Genomic DNA, 10,889 nt, shown 5'->3' with positions numbered 1-10,889 from the left:
GAGGCGGGGCTAAGGCGGGCGGGGGCGGGGCTCGGGCGGAAGGCGGAGCTAAGTCGGACGGGGGCGGGGCTCGGGCGGAAGGCGGGGCCAAGGCGGGCGGGGGCGGGGCCAAGGCTGCCAGGAGGCGGGGCTGCGGCTGGTTCCGGCCGGGCCTGCTCGCAGCGGCGGTATCGGCAGCCTCGGGGCTCGTAGCGCGGCCTCCCCCTCCCGCCGCCATGGGCCTCACGGTCTCCGCCATCTTCTCTCGGATCTTCGGCAAGAAGCAGATGCGGATTCTCATGGGTGAGGCCAGGCCGGGGGGGGGCGAGGCTGGGGCCCCGAGTCCCCTCCCCGCTGGGCGGCTGCTGCCCCCCAGCCCCGCGCTGCCCGCGGGCAGCTCTGCCGAGCCCCCGGGGGCGGGGTCGGGCTGCAGGGCCCTAGTGGGGGGTGGGTAGGGTCCCCCCTGAAGGAGTGGGGTCGGGCTGCAGGGCCCTAGTGGGGGGTGGGTAGGCTCCCCCCTGAAGGAGTGGGGTCAGGCTGCAGGGCCCTAGTGGGGGGTGGGTAGGGTCCCCCCTGAAGGAGTGGGGTTGGGTTGCTGGGCTGGCGGGGGAAGTGGTGTTAACCCCAATCCCTCTGGGGGAGCTGGGCCAGGTAACCGTCCCCTCCTGCCATGGGCAGTGCGGTGGGCAGCCTGGCTGCCACGCCCGGAGCAGTGTAGGGGGAGCCCCGCCCTTGCCCGACGCCGGGTGCCTGCCCTTGCGCTGCCAGCGCTAGCCCTTATCCCAGAGAATCGGCGCCGGCATCCGTCCTTGCTGGAGAATTGCCCTGCCTTGGTCCTGTGGCGCTGAGCAGCCCTGCCAGGCATGGGCATCTCCCTGCATCGCCGGGGTGACCGTTATCGCTGTCTCTTGCCCTCTTCCAGGAGGAGCACAGACTCGTTCCCCCCCCCCCCCCCCCCCCCCCCCCCACCCCCAGCCCCGCGGGACCCTGTACCCCGCCCCCCTATGGGTCATTGATCTCTGCTTCAGGGTTTATAGAGATAGTCCATCCAGCAGAGCAGCCCTCATGGAAAGGGAACCCCCCCTCATGGGCTTGGCGATGGGGACCCATGGGCATAGGGTCCTTGCACATTCCTTGGCCAGAGAGGCCCTCTGCAGGTGGCAACAGGGCAAGCTTGTAACTTCTGGCTTTGCTCTGGTGACCAAAGGGCCAGGCTCACGTCCTTGAGCCTATCCGGGCTGGCTGAGCCAACAGCCCTGAGAGAAGGCTCTGTAGAGTAGTCGACTGTCCTAGGAGAGGGGCTTGGACCACGTAACTGTCAGTCCCCGAAACGGGGTGTTTACTCTGAAATGTGATTCTGATGGGGCCCTGCAGCATATATTTATCCTTGTGGCAGCTGGACACCTCCAGCTAACGGACTCTTCTGGTGTGGCTGGGCACGCCTGTCTTGTCGAGACACGCTGGAATTCAGAGATGGGATATGAACCACTCAGCTGGGGTCAGCGGGACTGTTGCCTCCAATGTGTTTCCCAGGCTCTGTCTAGTGCATTTTAAACTGTGTTGGAAGGGAAGTTCCACCAGACAAAGGCTGTGCGTGTGAAAGATGCTGACAGTCTTCTGGTCAGCTCTTCTGGGTTTGAGTTTACTGAGGCATTGGTCGCTTTGCAGTGCATAACGCAAACAGATGGCTGTGAACCCTGTCAGCAGAAAGCAAAGGGGTTTACAGAGACTATCTAAGCAGGGGCTTGACCCGAGCTGGGATCTCTCAGCCTAGTTGCAGTGCAAATAAGTAACAATAATGGAGGATTTTTTGGGGGGGTTCCTGCGAGATATGGTGGTGCCTCAGCTCAGTGGCAGGGCCCTAACCACTTTTAATGAGCAGAAGGTCCTAGCTTTTTGACAGGCATGCTGACCGGAGTTCTCCAATCGCATGCGAGGTGTGGCCCAGGCAGTGTCTGTGCAAGTTCCTGTCTGCCTCCTCGTGCCCTGTTTCTGACTTTGAGGGGTGTTCAGTCTCCATGAGCCAGTCGAGGGCCAGCAAGGCAGGGCCCCTGGTGCTGGTAGTTCTGCGAGGTGGACAAGCTGGGCTGAGCCCCCAGCTCGCTACTTATAGGAGTCCCCGAAGAGCCATTGGGTGGTAATGGCTCTTGGCCAATACTGACATGGCCCGGATCAGAACAGCGCCTTGGGAGTGTGTCTCCTTAGCCTATTCCGGTTACTCTGGGCCACCCTGCTCCCCGGGTAATGCCCTTCTGAACAGGGCTTTGGAGCTGTACTCCGGCTCTGCTCTAGCTCCAGGCAAAAACCTGCAGCTCCACCGCTTTGGAGCTGCTCTGTGCTCCAGCTCCAGGCTCCGCTCCAAAGCCCTGCTTCTGTACCACTCTCCTTGTAAAGTTTGGGACTACAATGTCGGTCAGATCAAGCAGAAGAGAAAAGGGCAGCAGAATTCCCTAGGCTTGAAGAATTCCCCATAGATTCCTATTGTCTCTGTAGGATGCAGCTGTTCTGTGACAAGCACCTTGTCTTTCCTGAGGGGGAAACGCTGAACTGTATGGGTGTTCACATGTTCTGCCCTGCACCAGACCCTGCCTCTGAACTGGAAACGACACTTCTAGATAGGGCTCTAGAGACATCTGCTTTTCTGTGATGGGGATGTACAGAGCTGGCCTACGCTAGCAATTCCTGCCCTGGGCATCGTGTCAAGGGCAGACTGAAGTGACTCCTCCACAGCTGATACCAGCTGCCTAGGACTGATCAGAGTGGTGATGGAGGGACTGGAACATTTGGGAATCTCGCCTGATTCTCCCCTCCTGGTGCTCAGAACTGGTCTTCACAGAGAGCTTTGCGGAGGGGAAAGTTGCTGTTAGATCTCCGCCCCACAGCGTGTGGATTTGCTTGGTGTTCTCTGGGATAACTCAGGCTTGGAAAGCCGCAGAATGCAGCAGGGGTGGCGGATTTCATTCTGGGCAGACCGCTCGCTTGCTTCTCCTGAATGAATGAGCTGTGGCTGTTTTGGGGGTAGGCTGTACACCAGGGGCCGTGGGTGGGTTTGTAGGTTGTAAACTTGGTAGCCCTTTGTAAAGCTGTCTTGCTAGAATGGCTCTGTCTGAGCCTCTGGGAGCATGTACTTGGCTCTTGGAGCTGTTAGAATTGTCTGCAGCATCTCCTGGAAAGAGGGGGTGCTATATACTGGGGCGGTCAGACTCATGAGGGAAACCGGTTATGGGGGCTTTAGGCAGGAGCCATGTGCTTATCTGCACCCCCGTGCTGGCAAGTGACACTGGCCTCTCCCCTCTCTCTCTCTCGCTATTTCAGTCGGCTTGGACGCTGCCGGTAAAACCACCATCCTGTACAAGCTAAAGCTGGGAGAGATTGTCACCACCATCCCGACCATCGGTAAGTGGCGAGAAGCCGCGCCCCGGCTCTGGTTTGCCTCCAGGGCGGGGAGAGGGGTAATGTGCTGAGGTTCGCAAGCTCTGTACAGCGACCCCCCTCTCTCAGGCTGAGTCGACAGCGGGGTTGTGCCTCCCTGCAGCTCTCTTGCTGGTTAGCTGGGGGCCATCTCTGAGCTGGGGCTGTACCGTGGCATTGGAAGCAGAACGGTTTCTGAAGTCAGCAGGGATGTTTCAGGATGGCTCCTGTCGCATTGCTGAGCTGTGCTACTGGAAGGGCCTTTAAACTGCAGTGCGGCTTGTGTGCCTTGCTGGGCTCTGGCTTGACTTGAGGTACCCACGGCTCCCCAGAGTCGTCTCCGCTTGTGGGGCTGGACTTCCCAACAGGCCAACGAGTGAGACCCAAGCCCAGGTCCTTGCACAGTCCCGGCCTGAAGAGCTAACAGTCCAGTCGCCTGATAAAATGGAGCCATCCCGGTGTCTGTAATGCTGGGGAGGTCGGTCCTGCACACTGGCTGTGCCGGGGCAGCAGTACAAGTTCAGACCGCATGCAAGCGCATTCATTGTCCGTATGTTCCTAACCACCCATGTTTTGGTGTCTCCGCCTTGCTCACTTCGGACACAGCGTACGAAGAGCTGGTCTGACGGGTAGCGTGACTGCAGCAGAAGAAAGAGGCTTCCTGTCGGTTCATCTCTGTGCTGTTTATCTTCAATGTTTTATGTGACGCTAGTGTTGAAAGTGATGGACTTGCCTGGGCAAGGCACAGCAGAGGCAGATGCTGTGCAAACGCCCCCACACAACACTGTCAGTAGACCTCATTTCTCTGCTGCTATTGTCCTGGGCTCCTTGCCAAGCTCTACCGATTCTCCACTGCCTGCAGCCCCCTACTTGTCCCAGCCTGGGCTCCCCATCCACAGCGTTTCCGATGCCCCTTTGTCCCCAACACCCCCCCCCCCCCCCCCCCCCCGGTATTCCGTTCCCTGTCACCCCACCCCCATGTTTCTGTCACTGATGCTTGTAGGTCTGCGAGCTGCCAGGTCTGCAGTGGCTGTAGAGGTGCCAGTGGTGGCATGTGCACAGGGTCACATTAGAAGAGCAGACGTTTGGGTTGCTGGGACGGACCATTGGGTCACATGGGAAGGGCTGGGTCTGACTCTGTAAACATCGTCTGACCTTGATTTGGCCTTCACAGTGAGTCCAGCAGAGCTTGTATTTCTCAGCTGTGCAGAGCTCTACTGACTGTGGTAAATGTCTTTCTCGGTGAATTTTTAGAATGGGGGTGCTTGTGGGTGGCTTATTTCTGATCATGAGAAATGTGGTCAGCAGACAAGGTTATAGATTAAAGCTGAACAGCAGTTACCTTCGTGCAATTCTAGTCTGAGATGTTGCTATGTAAAAATGTGTCCCTCTGATGGTTCTTGACATCTGCTCACCATGTGTATTCAGAGTTGTCTACCTGCGGGAGAGACAAAGGAGGTGGATGTGACTTGTGCACCACTGGACAGAACCACTGAGCGAGTGCTAGGGTTGCTAGGTCAGAGTTTGTCACGCAGAATCCTCTGCTAGCAGTAAAGCATAAACTGGAAGGGACACCAGCCTGGTGAGTTTACTGGTAGTGGCTGGGAAGCAGCTTGCTGAGGGAGCAGACTGTAAACGTGGACCTGTGCTGTCCCTTTCTTAGTCCCGTTGCAGAGCAGAATTACACGGTGGATGGCTCTGCTGTCTGGGGGGGATCATCCATTACACCTCCCCCAGAAGTGCTGGTGGGAGGAGAAGGGTGCTGCACTGCACCTTCATCTTACTTAACACACCCCATGAATCCTCCCTCCCCCCGACTCAAAAATCCCCTGAGATCTTGTGGCGTCTCTGCCGGCAGTGGCTGGTGTTTCCTGTAGTGCGCGTCTGTGGTCTGCCAGTTTTCAGGCTGCCATGGTGATGAACCATCTTCAGCAGAGACTCGCTTGTGTCTTAAACCCTGTCTCCTCTCACAGGATTCAATGTTGAGACAGTGGAATACAAGAACATCTGCTTCACCGTCTGGGATGTAGGTGGCCAGGACAAAATCCGACCCCTGTGGAGACACTACTTCCAGAACACACAGGTGGGAGGAGCTGCAGAGGCACCAGGAAAGAGCCCTCTGGACATGATTATTGTACAGGGATCCACTGAGGCCTCCCCTCACCTCCTGCCTCAGGATAGGAGATAGCGACTGCTTCCATGGCAAAGAACCAGGGATGAGATGTGGACCTAGTCCATGGATGCTGCTCCTGCCCTGCTCATAGGAGCTAGATCACTTTGGCCTTCCCAGCATTTCTGGGTGACCCACTGACCCCTCTCTCTTCTTGCGGGGGAAGGGTGGTAGCAGTGTCACACTGGTAAAGAGATGGATAAAGAGGATAGGGCTTGATTGTGCATTGGTAGTGGCAGGTTGTCCTCGTTCTGAGATGATTTAACCAGGGAGTTTGGCTGGAAGGCAGCTCCTGGCTCCCCCCACGCAGCAGCATGCATTGGGGTTACGGGAGTTGCCCGCACCTTTGCTGCACCAGGCTGGCGTAGTGACACTGCCTCTGAGTCAGGCTCTTTCAGAATGAGGCAGGGAAGGCGTCTCTGCGCTGAGCCATGAGTAACTTCCTTTGTTCAGCGCAGCGAGGTGCTGAAAGTGGGGCGTCTGAAAACTACCCCCAGGGCATTTCCCACCCCCTGGCCTCTGTGCGAGCAGAAGCGGCAAGAAGAGATGTGGGGTTTTCCATTGAATGAAGATGCATGCAAGCCCTTATTGCTGATCTATAGAATAGCTTTGGAGAAGATACGTGGTTGGGGGTAGGGTGGGAAGTGGTTGCCACATTGGCAGTGATCTCTGTTGCCATTCCATGGTGTTGGAAAGAGGCTTGTTCCTCTGGGTTTGTGTAGTGTGCCCCTCACTGTGGAATTGGTGCCTGCACTGTGTGAACTGTCTCATGTCTGTCTGCTTTCTTCTATAGGGCCTCATATTTGTTGTGGACAGCAATGACCGAGAGAGAGTGCAGGAGTCTGCAGATGAGCTACAGAAAATGGTGAGCGGTGGGGGTGGTTTGGAGAGAGACCACATGTTGTGTCTCTAGGTTTTCAGGCTTGGGGTGACTGGTGGGAAGGTGGAGAATACTAGTTAGATGGGATCTTTCTGGTGTGAAAGCCAAGGAGCTGACAGGGCTAGTAGGACATGGATCTAGGGTGGCCAAGGCTCTGCTAGAGCCCACTGTAGAATTCCTATCTCAAGGTAAGTTGGTGCGTGTGGAGCAGGAGTTCAGAACAAGCGGAGCCTGCTTCCCAAATTTGCTTATCCCTAAGACTAGGAGTCTAGATGCTATTGCAACGGACACACTTGCAGGCAGAGGTCACTTATACAGTCCTCAAAATCCCTTGTGTTTGGAGTAAATTTACGATACGGCTTCTTCCATAGCCAGGCCTGCTGTCTACTGACTCACTGGGGGGGCGACTAACATTCTGACTCTTCGGGTGCTGAGACATGAAGTCAATAGGAACGTAGTGCTCAGCATCTCTGCAATACAGGCCCTGGTTATCTTACTGTGTTAACCTCTACAAGGTGAAATGTACTAACAGCTAGTTCCGGAAATCAAAATTGCATACACTATCCATGCCATCCCTTTAGACTAAACCAACGTCTACCAGAAATGTTCCATAAAACCATAGGTGAGACACATTAAACTCACTTACTAAAACAAAACAAAATTAACCAGAGCCAAGTATAGAAAGTGTCTTTGTGTTAGCCCCAGTCTAGCTTTCTCTCTGGATGCAGAGAAGGCCTTTGAGTGGGTTGAACGGACATATTTAGTTGAAACCATGGAATGCATGGATACGGGATGGCTTCTAGAAATGCTGTCTCTTACCAATGGCTGTCAAAACCAGCCTGCAAGAGGCGGCTTGGGACTGTTTCCTCAGTGTATGTTGAACATCAGTGTTACAGGGAAGCTGCTTCATGTAGATCCAATAGACACATTTACCATGTGGCCATTCTACCAATGTGCTAAAAAGGCCGGCTCATCTACCCCTAAAATGTACAACCGTTATCACTTTCTCATGTGCGGAGGGCTTGATAATTAGTGTCCCATTCCAGCTATAAAATACCAGTCCTCTCTTGTGTTTTCAGGGGGATACAATTCATTTTTCTGATAGAAAGTATGTATTTCAACCAGTAATCTCTGTTCTGGGGCAGTGGGTCCTATGCCCACTGTGACCCCCTATAAAAATACAAAAAGCAGCTAGATGACCTGCTTCTTCAAATGCCACTCCTCTACAGCAGTATCGCATTCCTAGTTTTGCTGCCCGTCTCACTCCCTCATCTACTGTTGTAGACAATTTTGGATTATAAGCCCCACAAGACCGAGATCTATTCCGTAGAGTGCCATGTGCACCCATGATGAAATACACATGCAGCTCTCACTTTGAAAATCTGATCACAAGTGTCACAAGCACCTGGCTGCTGGTGTGCACCAAAATGCTGAGCTTTCCTGGACGTCTCACCCATTGGTAATAACCAAAAACTGGCTCGAATGGAGCATTAAGGCTGAGAATCCAGGTGTTCGGTCAGGCAACTCCAAAAGTGAAGATTTCTCCTGAAAAGTCAATGGGGCTCCAATGCTGGTGTGTATCCCATGGTTAGACTCCCAGAGTGTTCCTGTTAACAAGGCTGGCAGGAATGGACAGTACATCCTAGGTAACATCGCAGGAGAAACCTTGACTCTTGAGTGCTTGGTCTCTCTGTTGATGCTAATTTTTGTATGTGATTTTCTCCGAGCACTATTCCCTTTCTGTGGAGCTGTGTGCCTACTGCCCTAAGCCAGTCTTGGGAGAACTCGGGCTTCAAGCACCCCTCCGACAGGTGGCGGCAGCAGCACTACATGCACTCAAGCATTACAACAAGGGGCTGGGGAAAAGTGGGTGCCTGGAAGAGGGGAGACTCGGTCCCAGCCCTGGTGAGCTCACAGGCTGATTGAGACCTGCAGCAAAGGAAAGGGGGAAGGAAGGTGTAGGGGTGCATGAGCGCAGTGTTGTGCCATATGCAGCTGGTTGGTTCTGACTTGCCTGACTCTGGTCTCCAAAGAAGAGTATGTGCGGCTAGAGCACCGCCTGGCTAACCCGAGGGAGAGGATGCGTGGAAGAAAAGGGAGCTGTTCCAGGTGTCGTGTATAGCATGAAAATAGGTCTGAGGACACACACCGGCTGAGGGAGTGGGCTGCTCGGTTAGTACCTGAACTTAAAGAAAATCCATTCAATTAGAAAAATCCTTCTCTCCTGAATCCGAGAGAACCTTGCCCTGGTACAGAGCAAAACCCCGACCGTGTGTATCTGTTGGGGAGCAGGCCCGCATGAGACTAGCCACAGTGGGGGCTGCCCATGGTGCAGAAGACATGAATATTTGCCTTATGGCTACATGGCATATGTTTGCACCCAGTGACCCTGGAGCCAGAGGTGTTTGACTGTCCGAGGGAGAAGGCCGAGAGCCTGGGTGTGAGCCGAGGAGGCCGGAGGGCGGAGGAATGAACACACGCGAGTGGAGCTGGAGAAAGAGGGGTTCCGGTTTTGCCATAGCTACCCTGGGAGATGGTGGGGTGTGATGTGAGAATGAGACGTTGGATAAGCTGGGAGGGATGGAGAGGTAACGACTGACATGCAGGGGAGCTGAGGAAGTGGGCCAAGAACAGACCCGGAGGGATGTGGAGGGCCCCAGCAGAGGGCTCAGGAGGAGGTGGCTGAGTGAGCTGAAGAAGCTTTAAGTTGGAGCATTCAGCCCCTCACGCCAGAGCTGTAACGCGCTAATGGTCTGTCCTGTGACCTGAACTTGATTGTATGTGAGGTCAGGGCCCCACCGCGCTGGGTGCTGCACAGACACCCTGCCCACGGAGCTCACAGGGCCAATACACAAGACAGGTGAAAATGGGGGGAGGGAGGCAGGGTTTACCCCCATTTTAGCAGCTGGGGAACTGAAGCACTGAGAGAAGCGTCTTGCCCAAGGTCCCCGATGGCATCTATGGGAGAGGTGGGAATGGAAGCAGTTTTCCTGAGTCCCGGTTCAGTAGCCTATCGCCGACCCGGCCTCTCGTCACTCTGGATTGGTCCCTAGGAGACTGCGGTAGGCTAGAGCGGGCTGAGCGAGCCAGCTGGTTTCACAGGCCTCCCTGGGGCTAAGCTGCTTCTCCTGCTCCGTTCCAGCTGCAGGAGGACGAGCTGCGGGATGCAGTCTTGCTGGTGTTTGCTAATAAGCAGGACATGCCCAATGCCATGGCCGTGAGCGAGCTGACCGACAAGCTGGGGCTGCAGACGCTCCGCAGCAGAACCGTAAGTCTACCCAGGGTCCCGCGATTGCCAGGAGAGGCTGCCCGGAGATTGTAGCCTGACTGCTCCGTTCTGACCGCCTCTCCCCCGTCTCAGCGGCTCTCCTTGGCTCAGTGGCGTGGGCTGTGAAGCTGAAGCAAAGCTGTGAGCAGGGGGCCTGGAGTGTGGGTCGCAAGGGCTGCTGCAGGATTGAGAGGTGACGTGGCAGAGCGGTGTGCATGGAGCTTGCGCTCTGCCTGGCCCTAGCTGGCACAGTCCGTCTCTCTCCAATCAGCACCAAACTCTGTCTTGCTTCCCTTTCCCACCCCCAGGGGGTTCTCCAGCAATTGTCTCCCATAAGGCTGAAGAGAACTGGAGACCTTGCTTGCTGACCATGATAAATGGCATGTTACAAACTGGCCCATCCGTCCTCGTTTCCCAAGTGCGGTAGGGTGGAATCATGATCCCCATTTTACAGAGGGCAAAACTGAGGCACTCGGGTCACACCACAAGCTGAAGTGGGATTAGGGTTTGGGGGTGCTTGGCTCCCAGCCCACTAAATGCTACCTCTCGGCATTCGCTGCTCTGATTTGCCTGCTGCCTGATTTCCTTCCCTTCCCTTGTTTTTCAGTGGTATGTGCAGGCAACGTGTGCAACCCAGGGCACTGGTCTCTATGACGGACTGGACTGGCTATCGCACGAGCTCTCCAAGCGCTAGGTGGGTGGCCAGCCGGCCCACAGACCAGACGAGCGTCGTGCCCACCTGGGATCTCCGTGCCGGGTTTAGTTTAGTTTTTGGGTTGTTTTTTTTCCCTCCCCACTGTGACCTCGTCTTAAATGATCTGTGTGTTTATCTGGTAGAACTTGAACCTTGAGGACTCTTCAGGCAGCTCCACTAGCCGTGCTCCTGCCTTCTGCTGCCCAGACGGCACTTTCATGCTAGCCATCCTACCCAACTGCATGTGTTCTTGTTAAGTGGAGCCTGTGCCATGTCCCAGCGGGGCCTGTTGGAAGGAAGGGAGGGAAGTGGTGGGGGCGGGGTGTGTCTAAGCACTGAGCGGGTGGCGGTGTTCCAGTGACCTCCATTGGCAGCTTGCGAGGAAAGCCGTAGGTAACTGCTTCGGCCGTCACAACACTGCAGAACAGAACCGTTTCTCCTTTTTATCCTTCCACAAACTTTATAATTGTTTCTCTTGGGGAGGGTG

General features: G+C 55.4%; 1 protein-coding gene across 1 annotated transcript; it reads left to right on the top strand.

Annotated features, from left to right (window-relative positions):
- The first annotated feature begins 124 nt into the window (after window positions 1-124).
- ARF5 (ADP ribosylation factor 5) lies at window positions 125-10,889 on the top strand. The gene is made up of 6 exons (XM_024203030.3): window positions 125-282; window positions 3,295-3,375; window positions 5,364-5,473; window positions 6,354-6,425; window positions 9,583-9,708; window positions 10,316-10,889. The coding sequence occupies exons 1-6, from the start codon at window positions 216-218 to the stop codon at window positions 10,400-10,402; spliced, it is 543 nt and encodes a 180-aa protein (XP_024058798.1). The 5' UTR covers window positions 125-215; the 3' UTR covers window positions 10,403-10,889.

Source organism: Terrapene carolina, unplaced genomic scaffold (genome assembly GCF_002925995.2).
Source record: "Terrapene carolina triunguis isolate 2854851 unplaced genomic scaffold, T_m_triunguis-2.0 Scaffold230, whole genome shotgun sequence".
Classification (NCBI taxonomy): Eukaryota; Metazoa; Chordata; order Testudines; family Emydidae; genus Terrapene; species Terrapene triunguis.
Note: the sequence above shows the minus strand (reverse complement) of the source record. Positions and strands in the feature narration are given on the sequence as shown.